This window comes from Nilaparvata lugens, chromosome 3, assembly GCF_014356525.2.
Source record: "Nilaparvata lugens isolate BPH chromosome 3, ASM1435652v1, whole genome shotgun sequence".
Taxonomy (NCBI): domain Eukaryota; kingdom Metazoa; phylum Arthropoda; class Insecta; order Hemiptera; family Delphacidae; genus Nilaparvata; species Nilaparvata lugens.
Window position 1 is genome coordinate 65,883,388 of NC_052506.1, and position 19,385 is coordinate 65,902,772.

Genomic DNA, 19,385 nt, shown 5'->3' on the forward strand with positions numbered 1-19,385 from the left:
ATGATGTTCAATTTTAAGTGCTATTTTTATTAACACTTGGATTACACTGCAATATAGAATTCATCACACTGGTTTCGCTGTCTTCTTTCTGCACTGTATCTGTATAATATCACTTTCATCGTCTATCATCAATCAACTGGTGCGAGTGTGTTGCGACAGATTGCGTTATCTCATCGCCTGCATTAATCAAGTCTGAAGAAGTTGCCGTTCGTGAAATTGGCTATTATTATGAACTTGCCACTAGGTCATCCATCGATAAAAACTTGTTTTTTGCTTTTATAGGTTGTTGGAAACTTTTCAAAAAATAAGAGTTAATAATAATAAACTCAATCACTGTGATAATTTTTCGTAATTGCATTATGTTTGAAATTTAGTTGGAGATCATGATCATCTCCACTTTCTAGATTACTTTGTTTCAAAACTCTTGCCCAAATTATATATTATTAGCTATCCATAGAGTGTGATCACTCCAATCCTCAAGATTGAGGGTTAAAGAACTTATTTTTCATGATAGTGATTTTTCAGAGTTTACAAATCAGCTAATATTTCCAACACGCTTCGAACTACATTCAAGTATTGGGAAATCAAGTTTCAAATTTTATCAAGTTCATAGTCAAATAAGTTCTTCAATAGTCACTGGAAGAAGTGCTATTATTATCAATCATCCATCAATCAAGGACCAAATCAATTGATCGCCGGGACTCATCAATAAAAAATGATGAACAATGCCTAGATGAGGACCTTGCTCAATGATTATAGAGTAGATTAAGTAAGCAATGTAGGTGACATGAGTGGCATGCTATTTAGGCATTACAAACAACACGTAGCTGAAATAAAAAACAAAATCTAATCAATCTTAATTAAAGCTTACACGTATATGTTCATTCTAATAACTATAAGATACGATCTATTCATAATCCATTTAAGTTTAATTATAAATATTATTAAGGTATCAGCTTTTCAAGTTCATTCTCTGATCCTGTTCAGTCGCTAGAGTTGGTTCAATGATCACTATCTATATTGCCTTGGAAAATCTTGTGAGTTATCTAAGTCATCACCCGTTCATATGAAATTGATATAAAATCGAATAAGATACGGTTGAAATGCATAATCTATTAACAGATAGAAGTTGTTCATTCAATACATTCCTGTTTGAAAAACTTCCATCACACTAATGTAAACTACTCTAATTTTTATCATCTAAGAACTTCCACAGATCTGTAGTTTTGGAGGTTAACTTGAACGAAAAATATCTGCAGAATAACTTTTACACAATTTTAGAGATTAAAAATCATTTTAACCTTCTGTACGTAACAAAATTGGACCTTAATTACTGTACAAGATACAGTGTATAAATCATAATGGCCTATTATTAACAAGTTCAGTAAAGGTCTGTTTACCCAAGATGTATTAGTGATACCAAATTGGAAACACGAAGAATATTCTTAGGATCTTGAAGATTCATGCACTCCAGATTAATTATCATCCTTATTTAAAGAGTTTGATAAATTTACGACAGAATTTGAGTTTGTGAATAAGTATTGGGAATAATAATTATCATTATTATTATTATTCAAGAAGGAAGTTATTATTTCTTTTGATATTCCTATTTATCATTACTATTATTATTATTATTATTATTATTATTATTATTATTATTATTATTATTATTATTATTATTATTATTATTATTATTATTATTATTCAGGAAGGAAGCTATTATTTCTTTTGATATTCCTTTTTGAGCATACTACCTGATAAAAGATTTTTTCAAGATGCGTGTACCCCCGAGTCTTGTCACGAGTGCAACTTCAGAATCATCACTTTAGTTGTCTTCTCTATTAACTATGTTTCATTTCTCCACTGATATTCCAAGACTCCTCATTCCTGTAATGAATATGAAATTTATTAGAGCTTCATTGTTATAATCATATACCCGCCAATAGTATTCTTAAAATTATAGAATGAGACAAATAAGCACAATGTACCTGAAGTGTAACTTTGTCAGAGGTAGAGTTAGACAAACCACTTTATTATTCGGGTCACAGAGGCAAGGATAGAGCTGAATCATCCTCTTAGAGCATTTATCAATCACGAGCAAGTCTGTAAATTATATTCGAGTAGGGATGGGCCAGCCATTGATCAACATGACTCATGAAGGTTTGTCATCGCAAGAAATACGAGAAAATAATAATTTGCCTGTCAAAAACACAAACAACAAACTCACAAATAAAGCCTATATCAACTCACCAACATCAGGCCTATACTAATCACAATTCAAATGCATTGTTCATTTCAATGCAGACTTCTCAATATTTATAGTTGTTCCAGCTTCATGAAGCATGCTCAAATGAAAAAATTAACGTGAATCGATCAGAATATTTCAATATGATATCTGGAACGAAGTTTGTAATAGCCTACGACCTAATGTAGTTCTCATGGAATGGATCTGTAATGCTTATTTTAATCTCCAGAATATAATACAAGATCCTATGCCTTCCAGATATGCTGCTATAGAGTATAAATACAGCAAAGTATGAATGCTATCTTTTCTCTTTGATACAGCCTATTGATAGGGAATGTAACATACAGCTGTTATTATTGCACTTGGTCGCTGTCATTATCTACTTCATATACGACAAACATGCCTGTTTAGAGGCTCATGGAGAATTCTATAACTGAATAGTGGTGCTAAAAATGATTTTTAACAACACCACACACATAGATTCTCTTCAATGAAATGCAAGACTCATTATTATTCGTATCACATCTTATAACAGTTATAAACAGAAACTGGTTCAAGTATGAGTAACTACTTGCTGCTTCAGACTGTTATAGGCCGTCTTGTCCTCTGTAAATCTTTATTCTGGAATGCAAATTAAATTGAAAGAGTCCGCTCTTGCAAAAACTGAAATTGAACTCTTTTGTATTTGTTTTTATCCACGTTTCAACTGGAAAAGGTTCAATTAATTAGCTCAAAAACACATTGGCCGTTTGCAGGTTTTTTCTCTGCGATAAGGATAGCAGCCCAGTTTGAGCCAGACACTTGTTGCTACTGGAACAATAGATAAATAATAGAATGAAAGTAGTTTGACGAAGCAGATTATAAAGAGTGCGGCCGCCATATATTTTATTTGACACTACTTGAAAGTTGCCCTACCTTCTTGTTGATGGTGTTGATAATTGTCATAATTGCAGAACAAATAGCTGGTATTTCCAATCGTGTATGTCCAACCGTTAACCAACGGTTATTTGAGAATGCATGTTCCGGCAATTACATGGCATTAAAGTCTCTCAAGGCGTTCACATATAATGCTCCGCGAGCAACTGCAATACAACAGACAAGTGCAGGCAAACCTTGGAAACTTTTTTATCCGATGAATCATCTCATAGGTGTTTCAACTGTTTCCAATATCGATTGAAGTTGTTGGAATTCAAGACTCATACAAAGAGACAGGTCCTGCCTTAAGCAGAATGTGTATATGAAAACAGAAATATACCTATGTCATTAACTATGATGGAGCTCTGATGGAGAAGTGATTATTCTCGTACTAAACTGGCAATATACAATAACATGATTCATTTATTGTTCATGTTACACATCACAGTACTGGTAACAGCATCATGCAATAGAAGCTTACCAGGTACTTTTGTAGGTATTTGAAAGTGAATATTAGAATATGGTGAGTCAAGTCTTGACAGAATTCGTCATTTTTTTAATATCGAGAAAGTGAAAATGCATTTGCGGAAATTTACGTATGATTTTCTTAAAAAGTAATAATCTTATATATCCTTATATTTCAAATAGAAGATGATAAAACATTTACCGTTCTAAGATTAAAATAAAGCAAACAATAATGCTTTTCTCACAAATTCCCCTCTTTCAAGAAAACTGGGTCGTGTGAAACGGCTTTGGTTATCATCTCAATTCTTACGAATTATGTGCTCGTTCATTGGGTGTTTGTTCAACATGATATTAAATGCATTTATAACATGAGGTAGAAGATGTGAAAGCGTTTTTTTTCTAATCGATTGATATTGTTTTTTGAACACTCTTAATGGTTTCATAGATGAAAAATATTTACATATTATCTTCTACGTAAGTCATAAACCAGAAAATTTAGAGGCATTTATAGCAGGAGCTCAACCGCAAGGGCATAATAAGATGGAAAAACAGTTACAGACCAGTAGGAGGTCCGATTAACAGCTACCTTGCCGCCACTATTAACAGATACGTTGGATATTTTCATAATTTTATGTGTCTAACCATTCTCCTTTCCGAATGAAACCTGATAGTTTCACGTTTCCAATAGAATGAAAGAATGTCTTGAATAAATATGTTTTTATGTTGAAAGAAAAATAAATAAATGCATTCAAACGGCAGAGTGCACAATAAAATCCTCTTATCACTAACGGTGCATCCAAGTAGATAGTCAGTTCGAATTTAATTCACAACAACTGGGTCACGTTAAAATTAAAATTCTATGTTAAGAAAGAGATAATACTCTATATTTGAAACCAAAGACAGTTCTTTGAAGTGGAGGAAAGAGATTGATAACTTTAATAGGTTCAGTGGAGTTTGAATTGGGAGATGACTGGAGATTGCCTGTAGTTTCACTTGACTCATTCGATTTCGGATTGGTTATTGCTTCACTCTGAAAATTTGGAACTCATTAGAGAGCCAGTGTTATAATAGAATCTGGCAAGTCGTGGAGAGTCATATTGCATAGTATTTGGTAAGCTGATTCACCATTGTAGCATCATTGAATCAGGAATCAGGAATCAATATTATTTCCTTCAATGTATAGGAACGTCTGTTGAAAGATTATCAATTACAGTAAAACAAAATTTTATCTCTGATACTTCTACGTTGTTGAAGTTTGGAGTAAATTCACCGATTGGTAATTGAAAACAATATAGAAGTTTGCAAGTTGATTGTTGATGGTTGTTTTATAAGTAATACGATACGTAGAATAATCAGGGCCATGATGACGCTGGTTGTTGTCGTTCTAATGATCAGTTTTCAATGGTTTTGTAGACCCTAGGACCGATTGGGGTCATCGTTCCGTGTCAAAACAACCCTTCACGTAGTTTCTATCGTCTCTGCTATCTCCCTCACTCTGTCACATTTTCTTTCTCCCTCCCGAATTTTTCTCTCTCATATTCTCTTTAACAAAATATTTCCTATCTCGTTCTACTGAGGGTGGAAAAGAGACAGACTACTCATCAGAGAAGTCACGGGCCATGAGCTTGACAGAAAGCGTTCGAATCATGAGAGAAGGAAATCTGTATGGAAAACTTATTTGGAAGGCACATTGAAAATATGACAAACATCCTCCCCTCTCCCCCACTAGTGAAGAAGACCTGCGCGTGGAAAATACCATCGCTTTTAATAGCCTCTTGTATTATGTCCCTGGGGAGCGTTGGGCAAACACCGCCCCCAGGCTTCTATTATATATAGAGGCGGCAAAGCTGTGGGGCGGCAGTTCATGTCAGAACGCGTCATGATCTCCGCCTCCAACGGTGAGTTTCACGTATATAATTTTCCACTTGAGTTCTATTACCGTACCGTATTTTACCCATATTTTTTATGACGATCAGTTGATTTCCAACAAATTCACCCCATTTGTTACAAAATTTTAATTATGGTTATGTTTTTGAAGTTCTAGTTGCGTATAATATTACATTCGCGTCGGCATAATATACACTATATCATTTATGGAAAACTATAGTAAGTATAGGGAAGAGCTATGATGAAAATCTATGGGTTTCTTCTCTTAATTCATATTTCCTTTTTTCATTATTGCTTCTTTTATGAATCTAGTATTGGATTGCATGTTATTTTATTGCTTGATGTAGACATCTCACTATTTAGACTCTTAAGGAATTCAGTGCTTGAAAATTAGCTGTTTTTTTTTCTTGGTCAACAGATGAGATTTTTGAAACATATTTTCAAACTCAACCTATCAGATTTACTCACCCTTACCTTACCTTGCTAACAAATATTGTTCTCTGATTTTTTTCTGAACAACTGTGAATATCATTCTGTGCAATATCAACAAGAATTTCATGCAGGCCATCATCTAACCATTTTAGAAATGGAAACTTGAAGATTAATATTTAGAACCTGGATTTATTCTCCATGGATGTTACAGATCTCATCCAGGTAACTTAATGCTTAAATCTGATTTACATTTCTACTTATAATTACGATTATGCATTTATATCTTGGATGATTTTGTCGAATACCAAATAACCCAATATTTTTGTTCATAAGATAATAATTTCAAAAATTATGATCTCTTATTTCTGAGATCTTAATTGAATGACAGAAAAATTCGATGACACTTGATGAAAAATACATGCGCGAATTTGCATAGATGAAACCTGGTCGACAAGCTTGCTTACTGATGCAGCAGTTGTAACTTTTTTGGCTTCAGGGCTCAAATCATCAGGTGTGACATGAGATACGCTCCACTTGCTAACATTTCAATCGACAGCTCTGCTAATAGCAGCTCTTGCTTATGTATTCAAATGCTATTCATTCATGATTCAGAGCTCTACTAAGATTTACAACTGCCTGCAAAGAAAGAGTAGCGTGGATGTTCTGGATGGTTTCAAATATGTACAATCATTATTTATGATCATAAGTTTTCCTTGAATTGAATGATTTTTCAACCTGTCCGTTAATCATACAAGTGAAGCATTCTGAAAAATTTCTTTTCCATTATCATGTATTATGCAAACTCGAGCACTTCATTTTGATTATTATAAAGAGCTGGAAACTTCTGTCAAAACTGTAGATCTATACGGTTCATATAAAAAATGACGAACACAGATTCACGAAGGGGATGATGTTACAAAAACCTCCGAGTAGTTCGTGAAACCATCGAATTTCGCATTATCCACAATCATTTCATCATCATATATGAACCTGCATATTCTGTTAAATCATTCATCAGCAGGAATGTTGAGAGAACTATAATGCAAGAGCTACATGAGTGATAAATTTTATAGTTTATCAAGTTCCTTGTGACTAATGGATACTAGAATATTTACATCAAGGAAGAAGCCGTTATTGTTAATTAAATCAATTTTAACACTTGGAGCGAATTCAACTTTTAATGCATTCAAGGTGTCAATAATGTCAAGTTTGATACCACAAGAGGAATTTAGTCATTTTTTCATCGCCTTAATGATTTGGTCCCAACATTTTGAAGGCTGGTCCAAAAAATTGACTGAATCTGATTGAGACCATTGAGACTGGATCTTCTTCATACGGAATAATAGGTGTCCTTTATGTTAATATGATATTTATAATACCATTAGGAATATGCTTTTTTCATCGTTCTTATTTGAATAATAACCAGTCTCTGGCATTAATCACCGGTAATTTGCATATATATTTATTTAACAAGCTGAAGGTAAAGTCCCTTTTCGGGATACTTGAAGTTATGGGTAGCACTAATAGGTATGTCGGAGAAAATTATAACTTGGTGTGTATTACACAAACTGAATATTATTTTAAGTGTTATGATCGAATGCACTGTGATCTGATGCTGCAGACGGATGTTTTTCATGCTAGTGTGGCATAGTTGATTCTTTACACCAAGTCAAGGTTGTTGGAATTCTTTCGATGTTGTTGTTGCTGATTCTGAGGAGATCTTTTACTGGTTTTGTACAGAGAGTTTCGCGGCCTTTGGAAATATTCAAAAACAAGTAAAAAATGTGCACGTCTGTCAGTGGCTGAACCAGTTTCAATTCGCTTTCAATCCTGGACTCCATAATGCGTCTCCGTATAGAGGAGATCGTTAAGGATTGATTGAGCACGCAATTCTCTTGTTACTTGAATTCTTCCGTCGAGAGAGCTTTGTGCACCTGATGTGCATGTTTACCGTGAATAATATGACCATACGGGATCTGATGCAACGAGAACTTGCACAAAATTACCGTCAATCTTCTTCAGAATTCTGACTAATCATTCAACTATCAAGTACTGTTAAGTATGTTCACCTTCTCCAGCTTCATATCATCTGGTGTGTTCCGTGATTCCTCCAACTCCTCGATGTTGTTTTTCTCCAACCTACACATTCTTATTACCCAGATTTCTGCCTGCCATTTACTTGCACTTCTCTTGTTACATGAATTATCGCCCTCACAGTTATTTACTCAACTAATGTTAACCGAGGGTAGCGTGCCTTTGCACAAGAAAACCTGCCAAAAGAATTCCTGCCACTTTTCTTTTGAGATGTTTGATGATTGATTTATTACCTTCCCACGGTTCAATATCATGTTATTCACCACATAACTACTTTGTTTCTCTCAACGCTCCTACTCTACCAATATCAGAATAAAATCGCTTCTTATAGACGGAGAATACTAATACTAAATATACTAAAACAAAACTTTAAATTATCAATAAAAAATTGTTGCTCAAAAGTGCAATGGATTATTCTTATTTACAAGTATTTAATAGAATGGGAAAGGACATTTTAATGATTAATTATCATATGTCAATGATTGATATGTCTTTTTTGAGTGATGTACAGTGATTTCCCCATCGTTTATATATTCTTTCAATCATGTGCAGAAAGATGAGAAGAAAAATAAGACGGATTATAAAACTTGGATGTGTTTTATTTACAGATCAGGAGGAGAGCCACAGAGAAGTTCTACGCCCATCAGGCCAACCGCCTCATCCAGCGTCATCAAGTATGCTTCTACTGCAGACGCAGGTGAGTCATATTTACACCTCAATAATAAAAATAAATTTCCTTACAAGAAAACAGTTTGAAATACCGTCTTTCTTGCTTGTTTCCAGCCTCCGCATTCAATACTCTACAGTATTATTAAGTTCTCCCAAAAAACCACGGGATAGAATCACCGTTCATTTGACATATGTTACATGTTTGACCTAATAAATTAGCGTTATAATGCCGCCTATTTGTACACTTATTATTGCAATAATTTTTATCGAAAAGTTGCTTGAAAGTGCCTGGTTATTTTTCACTTAATTCACATGCTCAACCTAATTAGCTTTTAGCACAAAATACAAATGAAACCTGCTCAATGCACATGAATGTGCTAATATTTTTCAAAATATAATTATTATTTAACGAAAATCCTAAATAAATGCTGCAAATCACCCCGAAGACCTCTGCTACTGCAGACATTGACAACAGGGCTAACAGCTAGATGGAAATTCGATGAGAACTACTATCCAAAAATTAGTTGCCAGCCCGGGAATCGAACCCGGTACCTCCCAATTGCTAGTCAGGAATGCTTGCCCTTACACCAAACTGACAATCTCTGGATAGCAGCGCTCATTTTATACGAAGCCATAGCGGCCAACTAGTTACAGATGGAATTAAATAGAGAATGCATTTATTTAAATGCTAATTAATATATAATTATTATTTAACGAAAATCCTAAATAAATGCTGCAAATCACCCCGAAGACCTCTGCTACTGCAGACATTGACAACAGGGCTAACAGCTAGATGGAAATTCGATGAGAACTACTATCCAAAAATTAGTTGCCAGCCCGGGAATATTTTTCAAAATAGTTGGGTCAGTCACAAAATTCAAAATTTTCAGTCAAAATTTTTCGAGGGAATTTGAGTTAAGTGAAGGGCGAGAAAATCGAGAGATCTCGGAGAGGGGAAAGAATGTTAGTACTGGCCATAATATTGTGATTCAACAGGTCGTTCCATCCAATATCAACATCAATATAGTTTTACTCACCAGCATATCCTTCTTGGGAGAGATAATCAAATCTGCACATGAACATAAGGCATGTAAAATGATATCTGCCACGGGTAGCGTCCCCTCTGAGAGGGTGAAGTCCCATTGTGAAACACCAATAATTCACTGTTTATTAGAGACATGAGGGGTGACAAGTTAGGAAAATAATAAACTGCTACGAGTATAGTCGAGCCGTAACTGATTTTATAGCAAACAATATGCTGTTGATATCAGGTTACATTATTGACTAACTTCTAATCTTCGACTCGTACAGGCAAAATATAGGATAAACAGCAGGAAGTTATTGTCTCTTTTTTCTCTCTTTAAGTTAGTTTGTTGATTATAATAAGTTCATTTTATTCCGGTCCTGAGAAAATATTCACTCGAGCTTGAAATTTAGGCTGAAAATGACTTCCGATATGGCAACGGTAAATGATACACTTCTTTTGCATGATACACTTCTTATTCAGTAGTGAGGTATTGTGTTAGAAAACGTAAGCTTTCAAAATTGAACGACTCACTTTAGATACGGTATCTCTTAACATGGATTGTCTACATTATCGCACATTCTCATTCAGCGACATTACCGTTCTCGGAATTTTTAGGATCGACATCTTCAAGATGTGGCTCTTGGTTACTAAAAGAGAGATAAACTGAACACACAGACAGTGTGTCTCCAAAATTTATCATCAAAGTCCGAAATCTTGAATGTTTTATTCTTCGAATAGGAAACGCGATACGGGAAAATCTCTAGCTAAAGAAGAATAACTGGTTTACTATACTGAATTCGGACGCCGAATACGAATGTCAGCCCGATATCACTTAATCTGATGCAAATGAATTCTACACTCTGCCTATTGGAAAATGTACATGACAGTTTTTAGGCAGATATCGCGCCTTGTTTTTCTAGCATACTTCACAACAGATCTTTATGTATCTCGTCATGCACGAGAGAAAATAATCATTCTGTCAAATGAAATTCCTTTTCAACTATCATAAATGGGGAGTCGGCCCTTATTCGTAGATAATTTGCGACCTTTTTTAGGTCAGGTATGACATCATACAAGGATACAGTCAACTCTTCAAGTGGAAGATATACTCCTTTCTTGGTTAGAACGACTGCAGCTTTACAAATCTTTGAATATCTCAGTCAATAACTTATCACAACTTTGTCAAACACCAAAACAGACATTGACTATTGCTGCTAAAAACCTGATATGATACTGTTGATGCCGATCAAAACGAAAGTGATACTAATCTTGTATTCTTTGTCAGTAACTTCATTATTTATAGCAAGTGACAGAATATTCTTCTAATCCCTCTACAATCACATTAGCACTTTTCGCACGTTCAAGTATAGTACTAAACTCGTCATATCGTTCAGTCAATTATTCAATATTATTCGTTCATCTGACTTCAGCGGATTGTCTTATTGAGATTGAGAGATTCAGTAGAAGAGTAGAGACTCAATAGTTATTGATTTTCATCCAATGCTATGATTATTATTTTACGAATCAGCATGAAATGACAATAGAACGATTTTCCTCAATCTCTACTCACGCATTTGAGTGACTCGTCATACTTTATGATGGTGGATGAATCAGTGAAGAAAGTACTTACTAGAATCGGAAAGAAGCTGGAGACTATTTTAGAACGCTCGATTCAAAGTAGAGCAAATCTTATCGATGAAGTGATTCAAGATAAACTTGTAAATCAAATAGGAGGAATTCTCTTGCTCATGTATTCGAACACATTATACGTTTAGATGCAGTAGTGGTAGAGCGTTCGCAATGAATCAAGTATGTCAATTCATTTGGATGACAGATCGATCATCAATCGGTGTAGTCTAATCTCTAATCAATAGAAGATGTTGATCGTGATGCCCGTTACATAGACGACCATTGGCTGATTATGTCAAGATAAGCCCTAGCGACTTGCGCAAGAATAGTTGATAGCCTCCATATTCAATTTGAGAGCTGATTGGTACGCCTAACAGACTTTGCAATTAATTGACATATCTGTGATTGGAAGATAATTTTCGGCAACACACTATACAAGCAGAAGAGCCCGGTGTGCATGTGTGTGCTGTTGCAAGCGACCGCTGGCTGACAAACAAACGGATTCATGATGGTGTCGGTGAAAAGGTTTCGTAATCTGCTAGTTGTATGTGGACGACGATCTTCCACTCACTAAATCGATGGAAAGTCTTGATAAGAAGACTTGATGGCAAGACTGCATCAATCAGTCTCAGTAAAAACACTTGAGTGTTAACGGGCCATCGAACATGGACGACCAAGTCCCAAGAACGATTTTATAATTACACTTAATCCGAGGAATGGTCAACAAGAAAAGTGTGTAAGAACTAAACGCAGATTATGGAGTTGGCAGAGTACGTTGGACGGAGCAGTGATGCACGAGCTGTCTCATTGCTCCATCTCTCTCATGTGCAAACGCTCACACTTCTCATCCACTTCTTGCAAAGTATCCTTGCTCGATATTGCAGAATCAATTGCCTCTCTATCCTAATAAATATGTTATGTATTTAATAATCGTTGATAGTGTGTTATTTCAATGTTCTAATCTAATGGAAATCTAGACACTCTCGCTGTGGAAAAGATGGATGGATAGAGATAGTAGAGCTGGCTCGAACGTAGATTGCTGCCCAGCTGTTGGTTTGAGAACTATTGAACGCGATTCGAGACGAAAAAATGGCTGGATCAGTCACGATTTATAGCTTATATTACTGGCATAACCGTGGCGCGGCTCAGTCCAGCATCTCCAGTGCAAAGCCTGTCTTATATTTAATGCGTTCTCTCTTTTGCGCGAATCGAAGGAGAGGAAGCAGTATTTGCGTGGTGTTCAAAATGAAATAATATCGAGCAAATGTAATGTTGCTTGACTTTTGAACCAACACATAAATTAGGAATAATAATTATAGATTATGCTACAGTGTTTTTCTACTTGAAACGGGATCTTGTACGTCTTTTTCATCCTGCAAGTAACCATCAAGTTTCTGAAGAATTTCATCAGGTTTGCCTCATAATTTTTTCACAGATTAAAGGATGAGGCCTACTTGAGCCTTTTTGAACACTGAGTTGCGGAATATTTGTAGCATTTCTTGAGGGAAGCGAGTTCTCAACATTTATAACGGAAGACATGGAAAATTTATCCCTGATGTATAAAAAGTAGAGATGCGACTGAATCAGAACATCTTCTTCATTTATTATTTATTCCATGGTAACTGTCATTATAAGGTAAGAAGAGAACATTATAGAAGTAATGTTAACCATAACCAGTATTAGTGATTGAGTTATGAAAATTAATCATATAATACGAGTGAATTTCAAATGGAAAGAAGTCAACAAAGAAACCCAGTAAAAGTATTAGTTGCCAGATATGGTGGGTGACATGATGGTGTGTCCTTCATGCATTGTGGAAGAGTGTGATTGGCTGATTTCATACATTAGTGAGACTGGGAATTCAGACTTTTTTGAGAACTCACTATTTCATGAGATAGATCAAATTTCTCATCCAAAAAATAAGATTTTTTCATAACTCCAAATTCCAACATTAACCTTAGTATTTCAAAAGAGCATGAGCGTTTCGATTCTATGTAGTGACCATCTCATCAAATGTGTATTTTTTCATATTTCAATTAAGAGAACAGCTTCCTTAAAGCCACCCAGGATGAAAATTTCGGACGCCCACTATTGGATAGTCCCTATTGGATTAGAAGAGAAACTTCGGATTTATATTCTTCTACTTGACCTTAATGTGTAGTAAGAACAATGGAAAACAGAAGAATAGTTGTGGGAGATTGGAATAGCATGTATAAAACTCACTATTTTAGGTAGAAACCTTAGATTATTACCATATTAAACACCTTTAAAGCAATATTAGTTCCTTCAGTAAGGTTGGAGAGCTTTTATTTGACCTGCATTGGCAGGAGAAGGAGACTGATCTTGCGGGTGATCCTATTAGCCTATATTTCGCATATGCCGGTAATCTACATTGCAGTAATTTCTGAAGAGCTGTCTGAGTAGTATGGCTGAGCGGCTTGCCTAGTCGGAGCCTTGTCTGCTAGCTCAGTAATGATCCCTCCGTAACGTGGGTGTTTATAATTTTACTTTAATGTCTAGATGTGAAGTGAGTAGCAGGGAAGTCAAGACTGCAACTTAACCGCGCTCCGCCTGAAAGCATTACAAACAGATCTGACCTCAATAATATTAGTGGATGGATTGCATACAAGAATCAGCCTAGTCTGCTACTGCATTTACCTTCTCAGTAATTAAGGACTTATTACTTTTTTCTGATAGACATTATAATACGGATTTCCATCGGTGATGCAAGTCGTGCATTAAGGCGTGCTTTACTAGAAAGAATAAACAGTATAAGTGAATAGTTTCTTCAACGCAATGCCGTTATTTTAGCGATCATTTTGTTCACCTGAACAGATTTCTCGAAAGAAATTAATGAACTTGCATCATTTTATTCGAGAGTCATTAGAAAGTGTACCTTGCTCTACAGTGATTCAGTTTGGTTCACTCAATCTTTGAATCATTTCAACCATGGAATCTAGAATACAGAATACACAGATTCCTTGATTTCAACTGAATTATTCATGAATAATATGAAAATATTTTCTACGATGCATGGAAATATTAGTCTAGAAATAAAGTTTTATCAAACAAGTGTTGCTTCTTAACTCTTAACTCTGTATCGATTAAGCTCGATTAATTTAAATGATTCATCACTACATTACCTTAACCTTATTATTTTTTCTTGAAAGTTTCATTCTTTCTAATGGGCACAAATTCCACAACGCATGTACAAATATTTATGTACTTTCAATTTGAATACGAAGTACTACTATCCAAAACCATATTCCATTTTATCTGATTTCGGAGTGTACTTTCATTTTTTTCCTGTCTTCATTTTTTATTTTGTTCATTGGCGATAATGTGTCCTAAGCTGCAAGATCGGGTTTAGTAGCTCATGATAAAACGTATACTTTCATAAAACTGTGCAGTTTTAACAATCTAGAATGGAAGAGCAAGAATGAGAGCAGCTCTTGAGAAGAATGGTCCTTGTAATAGATCACTAAAGAGTTCCGACAGCCAAAACTTCAAGCTGACGAGATAAGTCTTAACATGAGAAAAATCTCCAAATCATGTTCCTTTGGCAGAAGCGATGTAATATATAGGCGGCGCAGAATGGTTCCGGCGATTGTAATCACTAATGAAACGGAGCTGAGATCATACACTTAGATCATTTGAGTTGGGCCGAAGTTTGTCGCAATCATTAACGCTTGAACTGGTTCATGTGTTCTGCGCGGTGCCGTGCGACCGTGACTAATCTGAAATTTTAAATTTCACTGACGGAAAATGATCGGGTATCGCCCGGAGAGTGATTCAGTGTTGACTGTTGCGACTTCAGTGATGCGCTCTTGCATGTGAAAGCAACCAACAATAAACCTCTGATCACTTTAGACCTTGTGATCACTTTCTTTTGCCTTTTGTAGAATGTATTGCGGCAGACAGACGTAGGTGCATGATGTTGTGTGTGCTGCATTAGCCAGCATCTCTTGCGTTTCTCTTTTTTTGATTCGCCTTCTTCGGCTGCTTGTGGTTTGCTGTCCCGTGCGCTTTTGAGTGTTTTCCTTGCAAGTCATTGTGCTGCCATTTCAATGCATGTTATTTCGTTCGATCCAACAAGGTGATATCGAATTTATTTGTGGTTTCAAGTTCAAATATGAGCTCTCATTGCCGACTCTGAATCATTGTAGCTAGTCAATCAAATTTATACTTTGTTCCTGTAAAATTTAATTTAATTTGATTTCGGCAAAACACTCTTAAATTTTTATTTTCATATTCATTCATTTGGGGTGGCCCTGAATGTTCCAAGGATAGAGTTTTCATTGGCACATTGAATATTCATTCATCAAAACTCTTGTGTCATATTTCCGATCTGATGGCAGAAATAGTATTGTTTTTCATCCGATAACTTCTGACCTTGTTGTTGATTGAACAACATTCTCATTAGAGAACGAGGGTGAATACATGATAACATCAAGATCTTGGTCATTTATGAAGGAGAGAATTGCGGGAGATATCCTGCAAATCTTATTCCTATGAATCTAATAATTCCCTGTTCTAAACTACTACAAGCAGCACTGAGAAAGTCTAAATTTTGCAATTGGAGTTTACTATTCTGATTTATACGGTGCTTGTCAACCGGACTAGACAGAATTTACGAACCTTTGTCCTCCTAAACATATTCGTAGTTTATTTTCCAACAAATATAAATCTCACACAGATGATGAGGCTGGGCCGTATTGAGACTGCAGTTACTTGTTTCAGCATGTTGAAGTCGTAAATCAGCCAGTGCACAATCCCTAATCCATATTCATCGGGACGCGTTATTTGTTTTAGCTTTCTACTAGTGTGTGGTCTGGACGCGGCTGGCTAAGTGGGTCATATTCGAAAATGCCGGCACTTGTTTAAATCACTGCTAAAATGGCAGAAACGCACCCAGAAAGGCCACATTAATGAAATAAATACGCTGCGCTCCCTGTTCAGTCAGTCATCCTGAAGATCGAGAGGCTGCTGCTCATTCAGAATACAATAGAAAACGATTAAATTTTATGTTTGCACTTGCAGAATACAGAGCAATTGCTGGGGATGATGGGTGGCGGTGGGGGAGGAGAGAGAGGCGTGGAACGAGTTTTTGAAAATTTATACTCTGGCTGAACATTGAAGCCGAATCACTTAGCATTAGTAATTTCGATAATTGATGAAACGTTCGACTTGACGAACAATTATGAACTATTAATGTGGCTAGTTTATTATATTTTGAAATACTGTCTAGGTGATTAGCCCGCGACCGGCAACAGCATTGCGACAGCTCTACTGTATGTTTGCAGAATCATTAAAATGCATATGGGCCGAGTTTGTTGCGGTTATGTAAATTAACTAGCAAGCGACCTCCTACAGTCCACAGCCCAGTGTCAGTCGCACGCTTGACAATTGAGCACTGCTACGCTTTGCTAATTAATTGTTGTTGGCGTGTCCACTAGCATGTCACAAATTCAATCCCGATGACTTCATGTTCACAATATCTGAAAATATCAGTGTCATCTATTTCTTACTTAACTCTATTTTCAAACTTCTCCAATACAACCCTAATTCTCTAAAGCTTTGATAATCTCTTTGATAATGATATCTGTTGCAAATAAGATAATTATGATGATTAAACCAAGATTACATATTAAACCAATTTGAATTGTCAAAACACAGTAGGCCTACATTTTGATCGGTTCATATTCAAGTTTGAGCAGACTAAATGATTTTTATTCAAAATCCATGCAGTCCATTACCTATCTTATCTATGATATGTTGGAATTATGTTGTAATTCAAATGACTTCACATCTTTCAATATAATTATAAGATCGTAATCGACAAATTGAATCAATAATGTGGATTATCACATCACAAGCAAACGATTTTAGGAAGCAATAGTCAGTAGTTTGAGTAATGTTATTCCAAGGCTCCGTTAGATGCGACTATAAGCTACGAGAAGATGTGAATGAGAAATTATCAGAGGAAAGATTCTGAGGGGGCTATCAATGGCGATAGGGATGCCAGAGTCTTCAAGGAAGTAAATCTTGTTAAAGAGAGAAATAAGAAATATGGGTGCTCAACTATACAGGAAGTATCTATACAGCTATAAAATACTTTGTACCTTAAAAGTCCTGGATCAAATCCCAGTAACAAAGTACTGGGACTTGCTGTTATGATTGCACCGATGTATTGAAGTGCACCAATCGCACTATCACTTGCATTCACGACAGTTGACAAAGTCCCAGTAACAAACTTTCTTACTGGGAAATATACCCTATAATATTGTGGAATCGAATCCGAGAATTCATCAATTCTCTCATATTTATTTTGCGGATTTCACTAATATAGTGTTTTTCCATAGGGCTGAATACTTGATAATTCTAATAAACTTACTTGAATCGATTACAGCAACATCTTATTCACACATAATAGTATGCTCCAGTGTTTCTATTAGCCAAACAATTTTCGCCAAAAGCGGAGATTAAGGTAATAAATTGTGAAGCTGAAGCTGAGAACCTGATTGAATGGAAAAGCGGTAAATGAAGACGAGAACTCTCTCATCATTCAACGCGTGAGATTTGATTAGATATTTATAAATATTTATTTTGTAGAGCACTGGCCATGCGTTGGACGGTGAAATGAATGAGACGTCGCTACAAGTGATCATCAAGAATTGTTTTTCTCAGGTGCAAAGCACGTTCAGAGTCCTAGTTTGTAGTCCTGGGATAAACCAGCTTTACGGGAAGTCAGCTACTGTGAGCGAGCCGGGGCGATTATCCCCCACCACCCCTCCACTCAACCCTGTCGATCCTGAGAAAGCTCGTAAATAATGCCGATAAATTTCCCCCAGTCTTCATCAGCTTCAATCACGCGATATTGTTTGCATTGTAAACAGCGGCAGCCGAGATCCGTGAGCTACAGACACGCTCCTCCGACAGGTGTGACAACTTGACCAAGGCAAAATTACCTCCTCCTGAGAGGGAAATACAATGGAATTCCTTCCACGACTGAAACTTACGACTGCAATCTCATAAACACTTGTAACTCTTTCAGATTTGTGTGGATACTATTTAAATTCAACTCATCTCGTATTGCTTTCTTGTATTGAACTGTATATGATAAAATTTGAATACGCATATTCGTGATATTCTGAATACAATTATTTCTAGTGAATGAGCCACCACTATAGAAAGATGGAGATATATTGTATAGAAAGTTTCATACTATATATTCCCATGAAACTGTAAAAAACAGAATCAATTTTCAAGATAGCTTTATCAAATTGAGGAAAACTTAAAAACCATCTCGCTCTTCCAGCCGCATTGGTAGAGTATTTCAAGAGCTGCTCAATCACAGTCGAATAATACTAAACAAGATTATCATCAATGAAATTGCACTATTCGCAAATTGCATTGAGCGATTGCATACTAGATTACTCCCACAAGCTGAACAAGAAAAATGAGCTCATGCAATACCACACAGGTTTACAGGTTACGTGATAAATTCAACCAAGGAAAACTGAAATTTATCGAGATTGGCTTCTTTTCGTTAAGAAAAGAGGATGTATGAGTTTAATCTTATGTAATGCTGCCTGTAATGTTACCTATGCTGCGAATCAAAAGAAATCAATCACTGTTATTTTAGATAGAAACTTTTTTAGTGATGGCTCGTTACATGATACAGCCTACGTCTTGTCATCATTCAGTTTTGGATTTTGAACAGATAATTTCAGTTCTGATGCATTGCTGATAGATCCAAGACAGTCGTTATCCAGGTAATGATCTTAACAGATAAATCACCTTATCCCACCAATAAATAACGGAGGAGTATGTTTCTAGCACCTCATTATTTGCATGTGTACATCACAAAATACATATTTCTCTCTTCAAAAGAGGGAAGATCGAAGAGAAAGTAAGGGAGAATGTATTGTATTGTTATCGCGCTTTCCTGATCATTGAGAGTGGAGAGAGTACAAATTACAGGGCAGTCAAAGAGAGAAGGATGTTGAAGCTATCTGAGAG

At 35.8% G+C, this 19,385-nt stretch overlaps 1 protein-coding gene across 4 annotated transcripts in view; it reads left to right on the forward strand.

Annotated features, from left to right (window-relative positions):
- The window catches only part of LOC111048087 (probable nuclear hormone receptor HR38), an 81,058-nt gene that overhangs the window by 24,714 nt on the left and 36,959 nt on the right, over positions 1–19,385 (forward strand). For all 4 annotated transcript variants that reach the window (XM_039424332.1, XM_039424333.1, XM_039424334.1 and 1 more), the window contains one exon: positions 8,647–8,735. In XM_039424332.1, the coding sequence (XP_039280266.1) occupies positions 8,647–8,735 (89 nt within the window). The remainder of the gene's footprint in view (positions 1–8,646; positions 8,736–19,385) is intronic.